Source organism: Pseudoliparis swirei, chromosome 21 (genome assembly GCF_029220125.1).
Source record: "Pseudoliparis swirei isolate HS2019 ecotype Mariana Trench chromosome 21, NWPU_hadal_v1, whole genome shotgun sequence".
In the NCBI taxonomy this organism is placed as follows: domain Eukaryota; kingdom Metazoa; phylum Chordata; class Actinopteri; order Perciformes; family Liparidae; genus Pseudoliparis; species Pseudoliparis swirei.
Genome location: NC_079408.1, coordinates 9,929,700 through 9,947,358, shown reverse-complemented (window position 1 = coordinate 9,947,358; position 17,659 = coordinate 9,929,700). Strand labels below are relative to the sequence as shown.

At 42.5% G+C, this 17,659-nt stretch overlaps 1 protein-coding gene across 5 annotated transcripts in view; it reads left to right on the top strand.

Annotated features, from left to right (window-relative positions):
- Positions 1 to 17,659, top strand: part of LOC130211454 (receptor-type tyrosine-protein phosphatase delta-like) — a 255,394-nt gene that overhangs the window by 171,510 nt on the left and 66,225 nt on the right. For all 5 annotated transcript variants that reach the window (XM_056442153.1, XM_056442151.1, XM_056442152.1 and 2 more), the window contains one exon: positions 16,651 to 16,796. In XM_056442153.1, the coding sequence (XP_056298128.1) occupies positions 16,651 to 16,796 (146 nt within the window). The remainder of the gene's footprint in view (positions 1 to 16,650; positions 16,797 to 17,659) is intronic.

Below are 17,659 nucleotides of genomic sequence, written 5' to 3'. Positions count from 1 at the left end.
GAGCTAAGAGGCCAGTAATTATTTGTCTTTCGATTTAATACAATATTACCTACCTGAATGTGTAGGTTTCATAGTAAAAAAATAGTTTTTGAATGATATGCCTCAGAATTCATGCATCTACAGTATGTGTGTGTGTGAGAGAGAGAGAGAGAGAGAGGAGGGGGGCAGGAGGAAGAGGAAGGGGGAGTGTGTGTGTGGCCGTGTGTGTGAGCTTGTGTGGGTAGCACCTGGCCCTAGGCTGGCGCTTTGGTCTCACTCCAGGGGTCCTACGAGTGCGACACATTGCACTGATCTCAGCGTAGCACATTTGTGTGCCTGTGGGGTTTGTTGAGATTCTGCAGTGGGGTTAATGGTCTAAACCATTCATCTCCATGGAGCGCCTCGAGGCGATCGCTCAGATGCAGCCAGCACGCTTACATCCCCACCTTCTTACCTACAGCACTCTCAAATGCTTGACGCCGATTGGGAATCTTTATGCCTTGAGCTCCTCTTGTCACAGTGGATTTAAATTCAGTGGAGTGATGGAGTGAGTGTTCAAAGTCCGCCTTTGAAGAGTTGTCTTTCTCACCAGATACTCCGACGTCTGTCACCTTTTTTTCTCCTTTTTTTTATTTCTTCTTTCTCTTGTAACTCCGCCCTACCACTTGTTTGTTCCCTTTCTCACTCATTAGCTCACTCTCTCGCATGTTCACTCACACACTTCCCGACTTACACTTGCTCCCTCGTCCCTCTTCCCTGCGCCGCCGAGCGAGTCATGCCATTCGCGGACCTGAGATTTATCGTGACGCACAGCTTTAGTGTGGTTTATTAGTTATGGCAATGAGAGTGAAAGCCTCCATTGAGAGGGCGAAAATGCTCTCACGCCACCGCCAGACCCACAGGCTTCTCCAGTTGAAACTGAGCCAAGCTCTTGTTTCTAATGGCACGGGGCTCTAAGTGCCCATCCGATCACGGAATATGCATTCTCACACACACACGATTACCAAAAGGTCCCTGGACATTTATGAGGCGTTTATAAAGCATCCATCATAACATCCATGAGCAGTCTGTTTCCCCTCAGCTTTAAAACTCCCTCGGTGCAGACTTTCATGTCGTTCATCATTCTCTCATCAAGTAATTAATGACCACAATCCCTCCATCACTTGAGTCATGTTGAAAGATATATCCAGGTGAGTGTAGATAATTAATGTAAAACTGAAAAGGGGCAATAGAATCCGGAGTGGTCATTTGCTTCGAAGGGACTGGGTTTCCTCCTTCTCTAAGACTCTTTCGGACAAACACTTATGCTGATATATTTCATCACAAATATTGAGCCCTCTTAAGCTCGATCTCACTCAATTTCTACGCAGTCATTAATCCACTCATCTTCCCACTTGTATCTCATAGTGAGTGCAGCAGAGCAGATATCGGGGGAACCTGGGGGACGAAGGGGGAAAGCTGTTGAGCAGACCGGATGATGTCAGGATTTATGCCAACATGGATTTTCTTTTAGTACATCTTCCAAATAAGATTTTCCCACTCTCGCGCCTCTCAGTTAGGAACAAAATAAATAATGATGAGACAGTCTGGAAGAGATTCCGTCCCCTTCCTGCTACTGCCTGGGTAAGACGGAGATTCCACACCGCGTGAGCTGCTGCTTCTCATTACATGACACAATTTAATTGCCTGTGCCTTTCCCCCGTTGTGATTATTCAAGGAGAGATTTCCATGGAAAGGATAAACTGTAGTTTCACTATTAAGTCCCACAGGGAACACCTGACTCGTGTTTTTGGCAAAATTATACCAACTCCAACGGGAGGAGAACGAAAAACCCCAGGAGACATTAGTCAGTGAGCAGGTAGTAAACAAGACGAGGGGAGATCCATGTTGGAAGAAAATTGCTTTTCCAACCTCAATCTCAAGCAACATTTTTGCCTTGAAATATACAAAGAATAACATGACTGAAATATATTAAGATTATTTTGATCTGAGTTTTTTTTCTTTCAAGTTAATGCAATTCTGCACATGCAGTAGTGAGCCAACCATGCATGCATTTATATATGCAAGTACACCCATTGTGTTGTTCACACTCCTACACATACACTATGTGATATGTATATGCTAGGAGCTATGCACAGTTGAAGACATTTTCAAAGTGCGTAGTATGCACGTGTACAAATAGTGTTCTCACACATACATGGACACCTAATGGAACCAAGAGATGGACAATATGGCTTATCTGTAATAATATGATTTCATTCTCCATTACTGCCAAAGAGCACCACTGATCAGATGGTCTGCAAAATCCACTTTGACCAATGCTAAAAAATAACCATATTGTGGGAAGTCTGCTGCAGAAATGTGCTCTATGCACAACATACAAACAACATCTTTGTTTCCAGAAAAAGCATTCCTAGTACTTAAGACAACCTAAAAATAAAATAAATGAAATACTAATAGAATGTAGGTAAAGGGAAGGGGTCAGACTGACAATCAGAGTGTAGAACTGCCACAGACTTGGAATCTGGCAGAGAGAGCAGAAGTTCAATAGAGAAGAAAGAGCTTAGATGGAGATTAACTGAAAGAATGGATGGATTGACTTTCAAAGACATTCTAACCAGATGAGGCGATAGAAATGAGGGAAATACAAAGATGATGAGTTACAGCGATTTCTTTTATGTTTCTTCACTGCTTAGTCAGAACTCTTCTTCTTTTGCAAAACTCAAAGATAATTTCCAAAAAGTAATCCTGGAGCCTACAACTGTAATCCTACAGATATGATAAGGTTCCTGGCGTCTAATGAAATTATCCCAACCGTTCTTCTACGGCTCAGAAATGTGATTATGAAAGTCAACGGTATACAAAGATTTAAGATATTGTATTTGGGATAGAATATCACCATGTTGATCCTACTTCAAGTGTCTTGTGACACACAATGAAAGAAGTCAACTTTGTTCTCAAAAGTATTAGTCATTAAGTTTAACTTCAACCAACTTCTATCATAGATGACAGTCAACACTGAGAGACGACATGAATAAATGTAGTTTCATACCCGAGCATTCTAGGTGAAAATAAGAGAATAATGCAGCTTTATAATGTGTGCAGGGAAAGAAAAAGTGAGCTGAAAATGCAATCTGATCGTCATGGCAATACGAGGGGAAAATAACCCAAGACCATCCAACTTAGTAGTAATCAATTGGTTGCATAATGACTAAAGTGATTCAGGGATAAAGATGGGATTCAGAATAATAGCAAACAAATAAGAAAAACAGATCCATGAGAGGGTATTCTTATCTCGGGATCTCGTGGAAGAAAGCCATTTTCGTTTTGCCAATTGTGTGGCGTCTTTGAAATTGCTCAAGGGCCCGTTACGCAGCATTCATTTTGTTTCATCCCTCGCACAAAAGCTTGACTGACACTATAGGAGATGGTTTGTTTCAGGTACAATGAGAGTAATTATTCAGACAGTGTTGAGAAAGCGGTATTAGAATATCACAGCAACTTTTTAATAAAAGTCTTTCTCATGATTCACAGTGCCCATCAGTGCATCACTCCTGCATCACGATGTGGCCGTCTAGCACCGGAAGAAACAGTCCTATCTCCATATCTCGAGATTGGTTTTGGTATCATAAACATATGGGTCAAAAGTCAAAGTGGCCACACAGCGGCACTAATACCCGTAGAAGAGCCGAATCACTGCAGCGCTCCCCAGAAAATGATGCAACAACTACAGGGTAGAAGGATGTTTTCAAGCTTATACATAGTACGTATATATAATAACATATTCAGATACAATAGAGCCTGTGTCCCTTCCTGAAAGAAGCTGTATGTGTGTGGTCTACTGTTCCCGGCCACCCTTACACAAGGCTTCTTAGAAGGCCGATCTAGGCACCTGGTCACTGCTCTACATCTGTACAAGTTCTGGAAATATTGATCAGGTAATAATTACATTGTCCATCCCAGCTTGATATGGATTAATAATTGCCCACTAATGCCCTCCTGACATTTTGCTGTATTGACTCGATACTGTTTGCAGCAGTGCGCCGATAATTATGACGCTTGGCATTCTTCATTGTGTCCCTAATGAGACCAATCAGAGTTGGCTCGAGTTTTGCCTAAAAATTAGAACAGAGTGAGAAGGACAGATAGATTTACTCGGAGGACCCATTTGTCAATGATGTGGGCCTTATCACATAGATATTTCCTTGTCTTACAGGACCATATCTTTCTTTACATTCATCATTTCTTGATGTGTAATTCGTGCTGTGTCAGGATAAGGATAAACTGTCATACTATTTGGGTCGAAATCACAGAAAGAGGGCATCTTTGGACAAGCAACATCACCTCGAGGAGAACTATAAATACTGAGATGAGAAGGTGGTATGGGCATCGTGCCACATCACTGCTTCGACTTCCTCAATGCCATCTGTGAGTGTTCCTCTTCTGGCATTCTCACAAAGGCTGTTTGGGCTTTTTTTTTCCTCCTTTGTCCCCGTTTGCTAGGTTTAATTATATTATTTATTTGAGCCTCACCTCCCAGTGTATTCATCACAGTGGGCATTGCAGATCGGGCTTCACACAGGGCATGGGGCAGATAACAAGTTAGGACAAAAGATGATAAATGTCGCGAGTGGAGACCGCAATGCAATCTGGCCGCCACGATGCAGAGATGCTCTAATGGCTTCCCAGCAAGGAAGGGGGAAGGCACTGTCGAGATGGCAACATGATAAATGGTGCCGGGATAGCCGTAAAGGACTGAAGGCAAGACGGAGAGAAAAAAGAGAAGTCATGGAAGGAGGAAGAAAAACGAAAATGACAACAAAATGGAATCTAATTCATCTGGACTTGGTTCCCCCTTCTGACAAATACAGTGAAGAAGAAGGGGATGGAAAATTGTTTTTTTGGGAAGTGTTCGGCCCCCACCTCCCTCCCAGGTTGAAAAGGCGAAGGGATGTGTGGGTTCTGACGATGCTCCTGCATCAAGCCAGTGATTAATGACAGCGAGAACATAAGCTCACCAAGGAGAACCCTGCTATACACATGATTCTTCTGCAAAGAGTTTTTTTTAATCATTGTGGAGCTTTTGTTTTCACTTGCGTATGAAATGCTCATTTTACTGGACACTATTACATTCCCAAATGGTTTCTAAATGGTGAAATACCATTCTCATATAAATCATTCACATTAAGCTACAACATGCCAATATAAATACTGATATGTATCTACCCAATGGATTGGAAATACAGCCTCCCAGAAAAATGGAGAAAGTGTCTCACAGAGGGATGAATGATTGAATAACACTGCATTATTGCCCATTAAGATACATGTTGAAGGGATATCCATATTTTTCGATATATACTGTAAGTGTATAAGTGGAAACTAATTGACATGCCACATTGTCGCTGGCAAAATGCCTCGCCATCAGTTTGATCCTCTTCAAGTTGAAAAAGTAACTTTGTCTTGCCTTTATGTGCTTTTAAGTGTGCTAGATTTCTAAGAATATTCATGATGTGAACAAGCTGCCGACTTACTATTTAACCTTTAATCTATGTGAGAAAACGGATGAAGCCGTTACTTGCTCAGGACCATCGTACCTTGTGGGATTTTGTGACAATGTCATTGGCTCATTCTTCCTCGCAGCTTCACTACTTCACATTAAAAGCCAATAGGCTCAGCCATTACTCACAGTTGTCCTCTTAGAATGATTCAGATAACTGTGGAAAGAGCATTGTGGATATATATTTTAGCTGGGACATTTATTTCCCTCATCTAGCTGATTTATGACCAGAAAGACGTTCTTCACAAATAGCACATTATCTAGGCTCACAATTAAATGAACTTTACTCTACAGTATTGCTATGTACATACATGTAAAGCACACCAAAAAAAACACACGCATTCATTTATCCAGTGGACTGGAGCCCATTACTGCTGGCAAACATTTGCACTTGAGACCAGGGCCTTTGTTTACCCTCTTGCTCTGTCAACTGGGGCTCAGTTTGGCAAAGGGTGAAAAGGACTACGAAGAGAAACTCCATCAATCCAAAGGCCACATCTCCGGACCCCAACAGTCTTTTACCCCGAGGAGGCTCCTCGTCCATAGAAATCTCTCCCTTTTTTCACCCAGCCTCTGAGAAAATATCAGACAACTTTTCATTAAATCACGATGCAGACACAGTTGGAAAAAAATATAGTATACATGAACTCTGAGAGCCATTTTACCGACTTCTAAACTATTTAATCCAGAATTGTCATGAAGCCGACAGTTTTAAGAGTTTTTTTGATTGGTTTCTCTTTTGGTCAGCTGCTTCACGAATAGCAATTTAAATCTTTATCTCTGGCTCTTTTAACTTACTTTGAGAGATTTCTAGCCTGAACTTTTCCACCACCCTGATCATGTTCAGATTTAATGTGATGTAATTATGGGCACGGTTAAAACAATTGTGTTGTTTTCCTAATCACATTACAAAATAGAATTTCCATTGAAGATTTAGCCTATTTTCAAACCAGATACTAAGATGGTACATTTCCAGGTTGATGATGGGAATGCATCCGAAAACTTTGGCTCGATAGCAGAGTGTCTAGTAACACCCACACACTGTTCACAAAAAGACAGAGTCCTCCACTTCAATCTTCTACACACCTCCAGATGAATCATCTCCATATCCACACACATCAAGAAGTGATCTGAAGCACTTAATTTAACTGGCGAATTTTAATTATGTCCTCAGAGAGTTGTTTTTCGCTCCTGGGGTTACACTGCACTGTTTTCTTCCAAGTGAAATCTCCATCCGCCAGACTGACCCTGATATCACCCGCCCTCATTTGTTTCCCAACTGTAGCTCTTCAAAGACGTAGCCACACACACACACGAGCTGAACAGTTTTCTTTCGGGGTTGGCAATTAACAATTCAAATACCTCAACTTAGATGCACTGCATGTGGTTTAGTTGAACATATATTGACACAAACAAGCCTCTAATACACAGCTAATATGTTATCCTGCAGGATATCTCACTCATCTAATGCAAAACAAACACAAAAATTACATTATTTTTCAGTATTATGAATAATAATTTAAAATGTAATTAATTTGGCCATTTAAGAATTAGTTCAGAAGCAATATTTTAACTACAATAATTTTGTTTCTGTATTATTAGTGATGAATGCTTGTATGAACTTTGATGAAATTAAATCAGCCAGGAAGTTGACAAATTAAATTAAACTCTTTACATCATTATAATCATATACAATATACCATGCAAGAGTTGAAACTAATTAACTTCTTCAGTCATTCAAGACATCCAATCACTGCATCGGCACAGAGGCTCGTCTACTGATCGCCATTGGACGATGTTTGTTCTAAATAGCTGGATTTGGGGTTTCTATAAAGGCTGATCATAAAATGGCTTCTCTTTTCAGTTGTGTCTCTATAGCCTCTTCCATGCAGTCTGTTCAATGCGAAACTGTTCTGTGCAAAAAAAACGAAATGTAGGGGGCCTTGTTAATCGGCCGGTAAACCGATAGCGGTGTTAGTCACGGATCTGAATCGACGTCAGCATTAAAGCAAATGCCCACATGGCGGGACTACACACACACCTTAGAAGTTGTGTTACACGTCAGGGCTGCATGCTATACACAAACACAACTGGGGCAGCATCATGGTGACCATGTTTCGGGAAGCGGGAAAAAAAGAAAAGCTTGTGTAATGAGAGGTCTCATGTTGTGGGATTTGAGCACAAACGGGGCTTATGAGTGAACTCGTCTGGAGAGAGATACTGTGCAGTATTTCTCACACATATATACTTGGGCCCCAAAAATATTTGGCGACATCACTATTTTTTGTCTCGGTATGAAGCCATCTGATTGACTAGAGGACTCGTAGCAAGAGGACATCGCTGGGGAGTGGATGGAAACCGCCTCTCTGCCGGAGCAGCTTGGGACCAGTCCCACGGCGTGCCGCTGCAATCAGCTCAGCCGGGAATGGATCCTGGCATTGGGCGACAGGAACCCTGTGTTAGACTGACAGGCTTTTAGCGACTGATCCCCAGATACCTCCACAAAGAGAATCTAATTCTGTGAAAAACACTGAGTGGAATATGTTGGCTACGTTGCTTGCCAATAAATGAACGGTTGAAAATACATGACATTTTCTCATCTCAGATAAATAGAAAGCTTGAAATACACGCTGTCATCGGTATTGTCTGTTTCTGCTTCTGGGGATTGGTGATTGGCCCCACAACCATGATCGAAGCACCCTTAATCCGAAAATGCAGGAAGCTAGCATTTAAACCTACCAGCTCAAGGCTCAGTGTAACTAGACTTGGTTTAAACCTAGTAGCTATTTAGCTGGGATGGTCAATATGCCTTATTGTGGCCACATTTTTCCAAGAATAGTCTGTACTACTCATGTACTGTACTACTCTTATAACGTATGCATCAAACTGTGTCAACACCCTACAGCTACGAAACGGATCACAATTGGATGCGTAACACACGCGTACGTATTGAGGAAGTAGATCAGCTGCTGCAAAGATGGATAATCGCAGGACGTCATCACTCACATTTACCAATCAGACAGTATTCAGAATGCTTTCATGCTAGTGTATTCGGACGGATCACTCATCGTTGGCTTCCAAAATGAAAAGGTGATTTTTGCCTCAAAAACATTTCAATCAGTACCATTTTTCTTCCTTTTCTTTATGTGCAATACTCTTTCGTCACTGCTGCATAGAATTAGTGGCCTGTGAAAGGTCACTTTCGTCCTTGTGTGACTGTTTGTGGTACCTCCCCTGCATATTCTTCGTCCCAGTAATAGTTTTTGGGTTTGAGGATAGCCATGACTACGGCTCGCTGCAGAGAAAACATAATGCATAGAGATTGCTTTTCTCAGGTTTCTCAGAAACTGCATTTAAATTGTAGTTTCAGATTTCAACATTGTCCATATTTAGTCCCAACAGAGTTGTGAAATATTCCCTGAACAATGTGAAAACTGGTAGAATGTGACGCTTGGTCATACAGTAGCCTTTAGGAATGTTGCCGTGAAAGGCCTGTTTATTGTTCCCCAAAGAGCTTGGTTTAGGTGGAACCTCCTTTGATGAACTTGGGGACATTTGCACGATATCCGAGCTAATAAGGAAGCCAGTTGTCATTTAGCAGGATTGCTGGAGCATGAGCTTGTTAGCCTGTAAGCGCTTGAGAAAACAGAGGGCAGGGGATGTGTCACCTCTTCTGGCCTTACAACTGGCATCCATCGAAAAAAGGCTTGGCACAACTTATCCATACAATTAAAGTATGTTTAAATATACAATGGCGAATCCCTGGAATGATTTGGAACATAATCCATCTCTGCTCCTGCAGAGACAAATATGAAGCAGGCTTTTCCGCTCTGTGGTTGAGGGCAACGACAATTATGTGTTTTTGCAGTAAAAGAATACAGTAGGACAGGCCCAAGCATAATGTAATTCTCTCTTGAGTACAGCCAGTCAAACACATTGCTTATTTGATTTTCCATTCCATTTTTCTCCCTCCATATCTAGTGGAAAGCCAGCAGCTTTGAAGATTCTCATCTGCACGCGCAGTCATGGTGATATTTTCATATCAATCTCCCATAAGATTTACATCACATGTGTGGCAGAAGCGTCTGCATCATACACCAGCATTTCCCCTTATTATCTACACGTGAATACATTGGCAGTAAGCTGGCAGGCCAAAGGATGTTTATCACTTTCTGCCATTTTTAACATCTTTTCAAGTCGGTGCAGCCCACGCATGATAACTATTGGCCATTTTGCTGCAGCAGTGCCATTTAATGAATCCTTCCATTGCCGAGTGGATAACAGAATGAACGAATGGCTTTCTGTGTTAGTGGCTGCCACTGCCTATCCTATCAGATAATTAACTTTTTTCAAATAGACTGCACTGACTACCAAACAGAGTAAGCCTTCGCAATTAGAATTGCTTATCTGTGGTTTCTCTTTTTTTCCAGATGTTTGAGGAAAAACACACACGACAAACATCCAAATTTCATACTTCTTATTCAACAGTGTGTCCTCAAATGGTCACACATTGCTCGATATTTCTGTATTCATAGACAAATGAACAAGTATTGAATGCCTCTGTATTTTTGGCATCTTCGTTCGACAGCCTCAGCCCAGATGTTCAGCATCTTCTACAGAAGAATCTGGTATTTCTTTTACCTCCCTCTCTCCCCCTGCTCTCCTCGTTTTCTTTTTTTCCTCTCTCTTGCGGATGGTTTCGCGCCATCAGTGGCGCAATTCAATATTGATATGTTTCCTTCTGTTTGGTTTCCACCGCAAAGGGAGGTGGGCTTTTATGTGTCGGATTTGCCACAGCAGCGATTCAGTTCCCGCTTTTAAAGCGTTGGGGGCCGTTTGAACAAAGCCATCTGTTTGAGTGGGCCGTTTTATTAAGTGACAAACTGGATCCCTCTACATCGCTAACGTGTCCCGTGGGAGATGGCGGTAGCTTGTGTGTGTGTGTGTATGTTTGTATCTGGTAGAGCGACACACACAGGAAGAGCGAGAGATAAAAAGGTGTACGCGTTGTGCTCTGCAAACATATAGCGATATCAGCTTTTGCTTCATCTTCAATGATAATACAACAAGGGGGCCCTATCAGATGCCATCTCATCCCATGAAACACAGAATAAGAATATTGGCACTGTTCCATAAATAACCATATTATACTTATTTAATGGAATCTTACAGAATTTGTTCTGTTCCAAACCCCCAATTTATTATTATTGTTGACCCATTCACAATGTTCTCTCCATCCAGAGAGAACATTGCAACGCCCGTGAGACTGTGTGCCAGTGTGTTGCCGTATGTGTATGATAGGCAGTGCACCTTTGGAGCCCAGTTCTCCCTATCCACACACACCCCCCTCCCGCCCCCCCATCAGATAATTTGTCAGTCCATTGAATGTGGGACGAGTGCATTAGCCATTCTTTTTGAAGCGGCTGTCTGTATAAACGTGCCCTAACTTCTGCTGAGCTCTTGCCAGAAGCTGAGGCCTTGCATCGCAGTGCCAGCGAAAATGAATGAACGGACACTTAGTGGGGTTAAAGTACGTCCCATTGGAATATGATTTATGCCATCTCAGTCAGTGGACTAAATATTTGACAAGCACCCATGTCGTAATTGATGACATGCATTTATTTATTCACGGGAGACTCTTGACGTCTTATGAGCCAAATAAGAGACCCCGACCCCATCGCCAGATGGACCTGCAGCCCTCAATATTAATGTGTCATTAAGCTACATTTGTGTATCTTCTACCGAATTAGTTTTACATAATGACTGTTCGGAATTTTGCTGAGAGAGCACATTTTAGCAGTTTGGAGGTGTGTGTGGGGGGGGTGGGGGGGGGCGTATAGGAGAAGGCATGTACTATGAACTTCATTATGTGTGACAAGCAGCACAATATTGATGGAGGAGCGGGTCCCCACCATTGCACTGCATTTCAACCTCTGCAGTGAATTAATGTACAATCCTGATCCAGTAATTAACAGTCATTCTGGAGCAATATCCCTTTTCAAGTAATCACTCATTGCAAAAAGAATTTCAGTTTCCATTTAAGACAAGATTGCCGATGAGCATGCAATTCAAATCAGCCAACAGTTCTAATTAAGCTCTGATTCCTTTTCATTCTTTCTGCTTTGTGAGCACATACAATGTGCAGTTTGTTTCCTCAGCATCACAAAAGGCACATTTTTTATCATAACGCTGCAGCTGGGTAATGTAATGCAATGTGTGTGTGGTGTGCGTGGTTAAGCTTCTCTTTTTGTGTTGCATTGTTTATCTCGGTGTTTGCACGTCTGCATTACGACATGAGGTCACATGTTTCTGAACACGACATGGGCAGTTACTGAATCCATAGTGCTGGTGTTACTTCATCAACCACACCACTGCAATCACAATCACCAACAAGCCCATCCCTCTGCACCTTTCTTCATTAAAATTGAAATACTGTGATAATTACATTGTTGCAGAGCACCTAAATGATTCGATAAAGTCAAATGTCCTAGAACTGTATTTGACGTGTATCCCCTTTACCCTCTTCCAACATGATCCACCCCTTTCAGTCCTATTTGCACCACTTGCTGCCATTGTGACAATTCATCAATGGCGCAGAATTGATAGGCTGCGGCTTAAAGATGTCGAATGAGGTTAATGGCATCTTTAAATGTTCCTTTCGTCCACCAGTATGTCCAAGATGGAGCAGGGTACTTGCAGACTGCCACCCAATGTGTTAGGATTAATTATCGCCATCCACAACCCCACCTCACCCTGCAAGTAAAGATTCAGAGAGGAAATGGCCCTTTTCATGCAAATGAAATTGAATATGTCAGTCAGTATAATTGTGAAAACCGAGCCGTCTTGGACGGGTGTCTGTGCCGAATAGAGGTTCCAACTGAAAGTGGGTGTCTTAATGTTCGTCTCTCTACTCTTTGATTCATGCTCTTTAATGGCTTGGCAGATCAAACTTTAGTCATGCCGGAGCCCTGATGACTTGCAATGTTTTGCCCATTATGAATGAAACCCAGACTTGAGGACAGTATTTAAATGCATGTTTGGCTGTAAGTTAAGCCAATATCAAACAAACTTGTAATACATGCAGATCCACAAGATGCTCTGAACCCAACTCTCCTCCCAGTGTAGCGGAACGATAAATAAAATAGGATATCATTGGCCTCCGTTACTCAATCAACTCAACTTATTGGCCCCTTTTTTTCCCCCTGAAGGGTTATTTGGGAGTTTTTCCTGGTCCGATGTGAGGTTTTGGGGCAGGGATGTCTATGTGTACAGATTGTAAAGCACTCCGAGACAAATTTGTTATTTGTGAAATTGGGCTATAAAAATAAACTGAATTGAATTTAATTGAATTAAACACGTTCCTTAAGTTTTCCCAACGTCCTGCAGAACATAAGCATTTAATTCACTGCTGGTTCAAACCAAGAAAAGCTGCCCCAGTGCGGTGATGATCTCCTAAGAAAATCTTATTGATTGATCAGACCACTTCATTTAAATGGTAGTTTTAAAAGGCCTCCAAAGGGGGGCACAATATTAATAAGGATAGTTTATAGTCGCAGCAACAGTAGTAAAATGTGCTTCCCACATTGTTGAAGGCTTCCAATTTCCATTTATGGCTTTCCATTAAACAAATACGCACTTCTAGGCACATGAAATGCTGTGCCCCCTCAGCCCTGTGGACATGGTTGTTCTAGAAAACGTTAGAGGCTCTCAGTCAGCCACCAAATTCTTAATATGGCGTTGATCCATGAAGAATAGAGCAACGGATGCTGTGGAGCTCTTCTTCCTGGCAGCGGTGTGAACAAGGTTACATTATGACCTCGAGGGAGAACCGGCACAGGCCCATGTCACCAACCTTTTAGCTTGTGACAGGCTTTGCTTCTCATTTGTTTTCTGGCGACAGTTTAGCACTGGATTAACCGTTGCCTATTCCCGGTATTAATTCACGGTTGCCTCTCTAAGGAGATCCTCACAAACTAAGAGGTTACGGGCGCTTCGACTAGAATTGAGACGCATTTGATTTGATTAAAGGCCAAACTGCTGCGCACACTGAACTAATGACATTATTTTCTATCTGAAATTAACATGATTGCAGGTACACTACCGTTCAAAAGTTTGGGGTCATCCAGACAATTTTGTGTCTTCCATGAAAACTCACTTTTATTTATCAAATTAATTGAAAATTGAATAGAAAATATAGTCAAGACATTGACAAGGTTAGAAATAATGATTAATATTTGAAGTATTAATTTTGTTCTTCAAACTTCAAGCTCAAAGGAAGGCCAGTTGTATAGCTTATATCACCAGCATAACTGTTTTCAGCTGTGCTAACATAATTGCACAAGGGTTTTCTAATCAGACATTAGTCTTCTAAGGCGATTAGCAAACACAATGTACCATTAGAACACTGGAGTGATAGTTGATGGAAATGGGCCTCTATACACCGAAGGAGATATTTCATTAGAAACCAGACGTTTCCACCGAGAATAGTCATTTACCACATTAACAATGTATAGAGTGTATTTCTGATTAATGTTATCTTTATTGAAAAAAACGTGCTTTTCTTTGAAAAATAAAGACATTTCTTAGTGACCCCAAACTTTTGAACGCTAGTGTACATCTTTCCACTTTCTTATCATCGAAGCGTTTGGTGTTTTAACGGTTGTTGTCGTCTTCCAACACAATCCTTGAAAAATCTGGCTTCTGTGTTCAAAGGCGTCTTCGTGCTGCATCATGCACAACGTTTGTTCATAGACCAAATCATTTTAGTCGCTGTCAAGCTTCTCGTCATGGCATTGTTCAGAGAGAACAGAGGTTTCAATCAGCCTTTGTCTACCTGCAGCGATACGAGGAGTCGGCCAAAATGGATGTTTGTCAGCGGCAGACCTAAAATGGGGGTATGATGGTGCTATCAGCGGCCATGTCTGTGAAAACACCATTACCTCCATGTCACGCCTCAATCACTCCCCATTGTGCGATGACTCCCCCCACCCCCCCCACACACCTCCAGTGCTGATCTCCCCTACATGTCCTAGTAGTCTATCACAGCCGGCGTGGGGGAGACGCACCGAGCCATAATGGATGGCCCCGGAGCGAAAACAGCACCAATAGCATATCAATTACCCATCGGCACCCTCTTGGCGGGGGTGACAATGTGCAGCACACCCCGGCAAAGTCAACGAGATAAAGTGCAAATTCAGATATAATGGCGCTTTCTGCCGCGGACAAATTACACAGTGTCCACCCTGCTTCCCACCTGTGAGATCTGTCAGCGCGCCGGATGAGAGAGAGCCTCTGAGAAGCGTGTGTGGGTTTATTTTAATGTATGTGCGCATGTCATGAAGCCATCAGGTGATTTCCCGGACTCATTTGCCCGGTGGAGGCCCAGCTGCTTGCCTGTTTATCTATTCGCCCCTTTTGATTGCTGACCACACGTTATGTCACCTCTCTATGAGGCCTGCAGGTTAATTTGTTCCTCTCTCGCAGCGCCGCCGCTGGGCAGTACAATCTGGGAGGGGAAATCAGTCGACACACAGGCACACGGGCAGGCACAATCGCACACACAGATGAGGTGATTCAGATGGTTGGCATTACCGCAGCTGTGTGGCCCTTAATGGCCTGCTGAAGTGATTGATAAAAGGCAAACAGTTGCTCCGCAGGGGGACAGATGGAGCTACACCTCCCACTGAAGCCGGTACTCGAGCTTCGGATGAAAATACTAGGGGAGTCTGACTAAGCGCTACAGCATTATTGAATTAGCCTTGATCATTATGATGGAGCTGGAATGTAAATCTCCAAAATCAAAATGTCATCAGGGAGAGAAAGCTTCCTGCTCATCCCTCTGGTGTTGTTTTTGCCACATGCAAAATGCAAAACAACTGAATACTTGGGCATTTAAACTGAATTTAGAATTGTTTTAATGGCTGACCAAACTAATTTTTTCTTGACAAACAACAAGAATATGGTTGCGGCTCTCGGAGCTTTCGGACCCTGAAGCGACCGCAGTCGATGGGAACGACCCTGTCCATGTCCACACAAAGCAAACACTGTTCCACTCTGCTATTCTCTCACCTCCACTCCCTTGCATTTTTAGCATTTCTATCCTCATTGCCTTTACACTTGACTTGTGCTGAATTGAGGAACCAATTAGGAGCGTCGGAATGCTCACATCGCCGATCAGAGCACCGCGAGGATCTTATCAGGTCCGTGTCTGGAACCCACGTTCTCATTGCTGCTTTTCTCGACATTAGTGTTGCGTGCTACTGAACGGAGAGGCAAGCTTCTGTTTCTCTACAAAGATGCCGTGTGGAAAATATCAGCCTTTGTCGTTAGAAACACTGGATGGCCACGTGGTTTAAGTCCAGCATGTAGACCGTGGCAGTCATAACAGTTTGTCAAGATAGATTACTTTTGAATGGTTTTTCCTCATTTAAAGAACTTATTTCCTTTTGTAGTGACATTATAAATTAGGCACTCACTAGCGGCTTGAACACCTAATTACACATAACACAGCAAAGGGTTACAAATAGTAGTGATTTCCTTTATAGTCTTCTCTGTACGGTGGAGTGAACAGTTTATATACACCCCACTATACGTTTACTGAATTTACTTTGGGACAGTATTAAATACAGACAACAATGAGGAGAGAGGCAATATTTCTTTACAAAAGTTTGCAGCCTTGGCACAGACCCAAATATCTTACCACAATATGATTCAATCAAACAGCATGTATATCAACTTCTTTTCTCCAGTGATCTAAACCCTTTCTTTCTTCCCCATACCAACGTGTCTTTGTATCAAATAATTCCTCTTTATAACTCCCTCTAAAGTTTCAGTTATACTTGGGAGATTTCACAGTTGTGTAGAAATACTCCCAGAGTCAAGATAAGATGCCCTCTGTCCTTTAACTTCTGATCGTAATCACTGATCATCAGTCTCCACTCACACAATGAAGTCAGTACAATCTCTTGTGTTGACCTCCTCACACGGAAATCTGCAACTTTGTTTCTTTCTGGTGCGCGTGACTCGATGGGAGAGATTGCTTGCTCTGTCTGCGAAGCTTAGCGTGCCTTCTAACTCTTGTTGTCATCTTTTCCTCTGTTTGTGTCTCTCTCCAGCACCACCAAAGTTTTTAAGAACCCCCAATGACCAAACAGGCTTGCAAGGAGGCGTGGCATCCTTCATCTGCCAAGCGACGGGAGATCCACGACCGAAGATCGTGTGGAACAAGAAGGGGAAGAAAGTCAGCAACCAGAGATTTGAGGTATTAGGTCTATTGTTCTGATGTAAAATGCTCGACAAAATGGGAATGCTTCAAGCACTGCTTCTGGCTCTGCACTCACATTATCCATCGCGCCAAGCCCGGCTCGCTTGCTTTTTCGCCCTGACTTGCCACTAAGCATTAGCAGGCTCTAATAACCACGCTGGCTAAGCTGTTTTTCTTTTACATGCACACGTTTTAATGAGCAAGTACACAAAAGATCTGTGGAACGATTTGTAATTAAATAAAAGACAAGAAAAGAGCAATTGGAGAGAAGAAAAAACATCTTGTGGTGTGACCCAGATACCTACATTAGCAGCACGCCACATTTGCCAGCTTAATGCAAAGTGAAAAGAGAAGTCGCGCTTTCACTTCGCAATACCCTCTTGCTTTGTGGCATCTTTATCGAAATGCATGTCCTACCCTGCTTATTTCCTGCCGAAGCTTTGATCTCTGGTCAGCTTTAATCTGCACTTGGGCCCAATACCCATGAGAAATAACACATCATTGGAGAACACTGATAAGATTTATATTAATTTCTGTGTCAGTCCTCGGGATTATCACAATGTCACTTTTTTCCACCCTCCGCTCGAGATGCCGTCTATTCTCGCTACTGCAAAGCAGCAACGGCTTAACGGAGCTCGGAGATCTCTTCCCGCCTTTTCTTTGCATCTCATGCCCACAGAAACCTAATCTTATCAGAGTTCATTGCGTCGCCCGTCGTGCTGAATGCCAACACGCTAGTTTTCATTCTCTCATTGCTTCGCACGGCTTGCTGGCTGTTGCCCGTTTAATCATGCACTGCCTCCTCACCTAACAAAAAAACAATTTCCTCTTTAGAGGTCTCGTGACTTCCTTTCTAATTC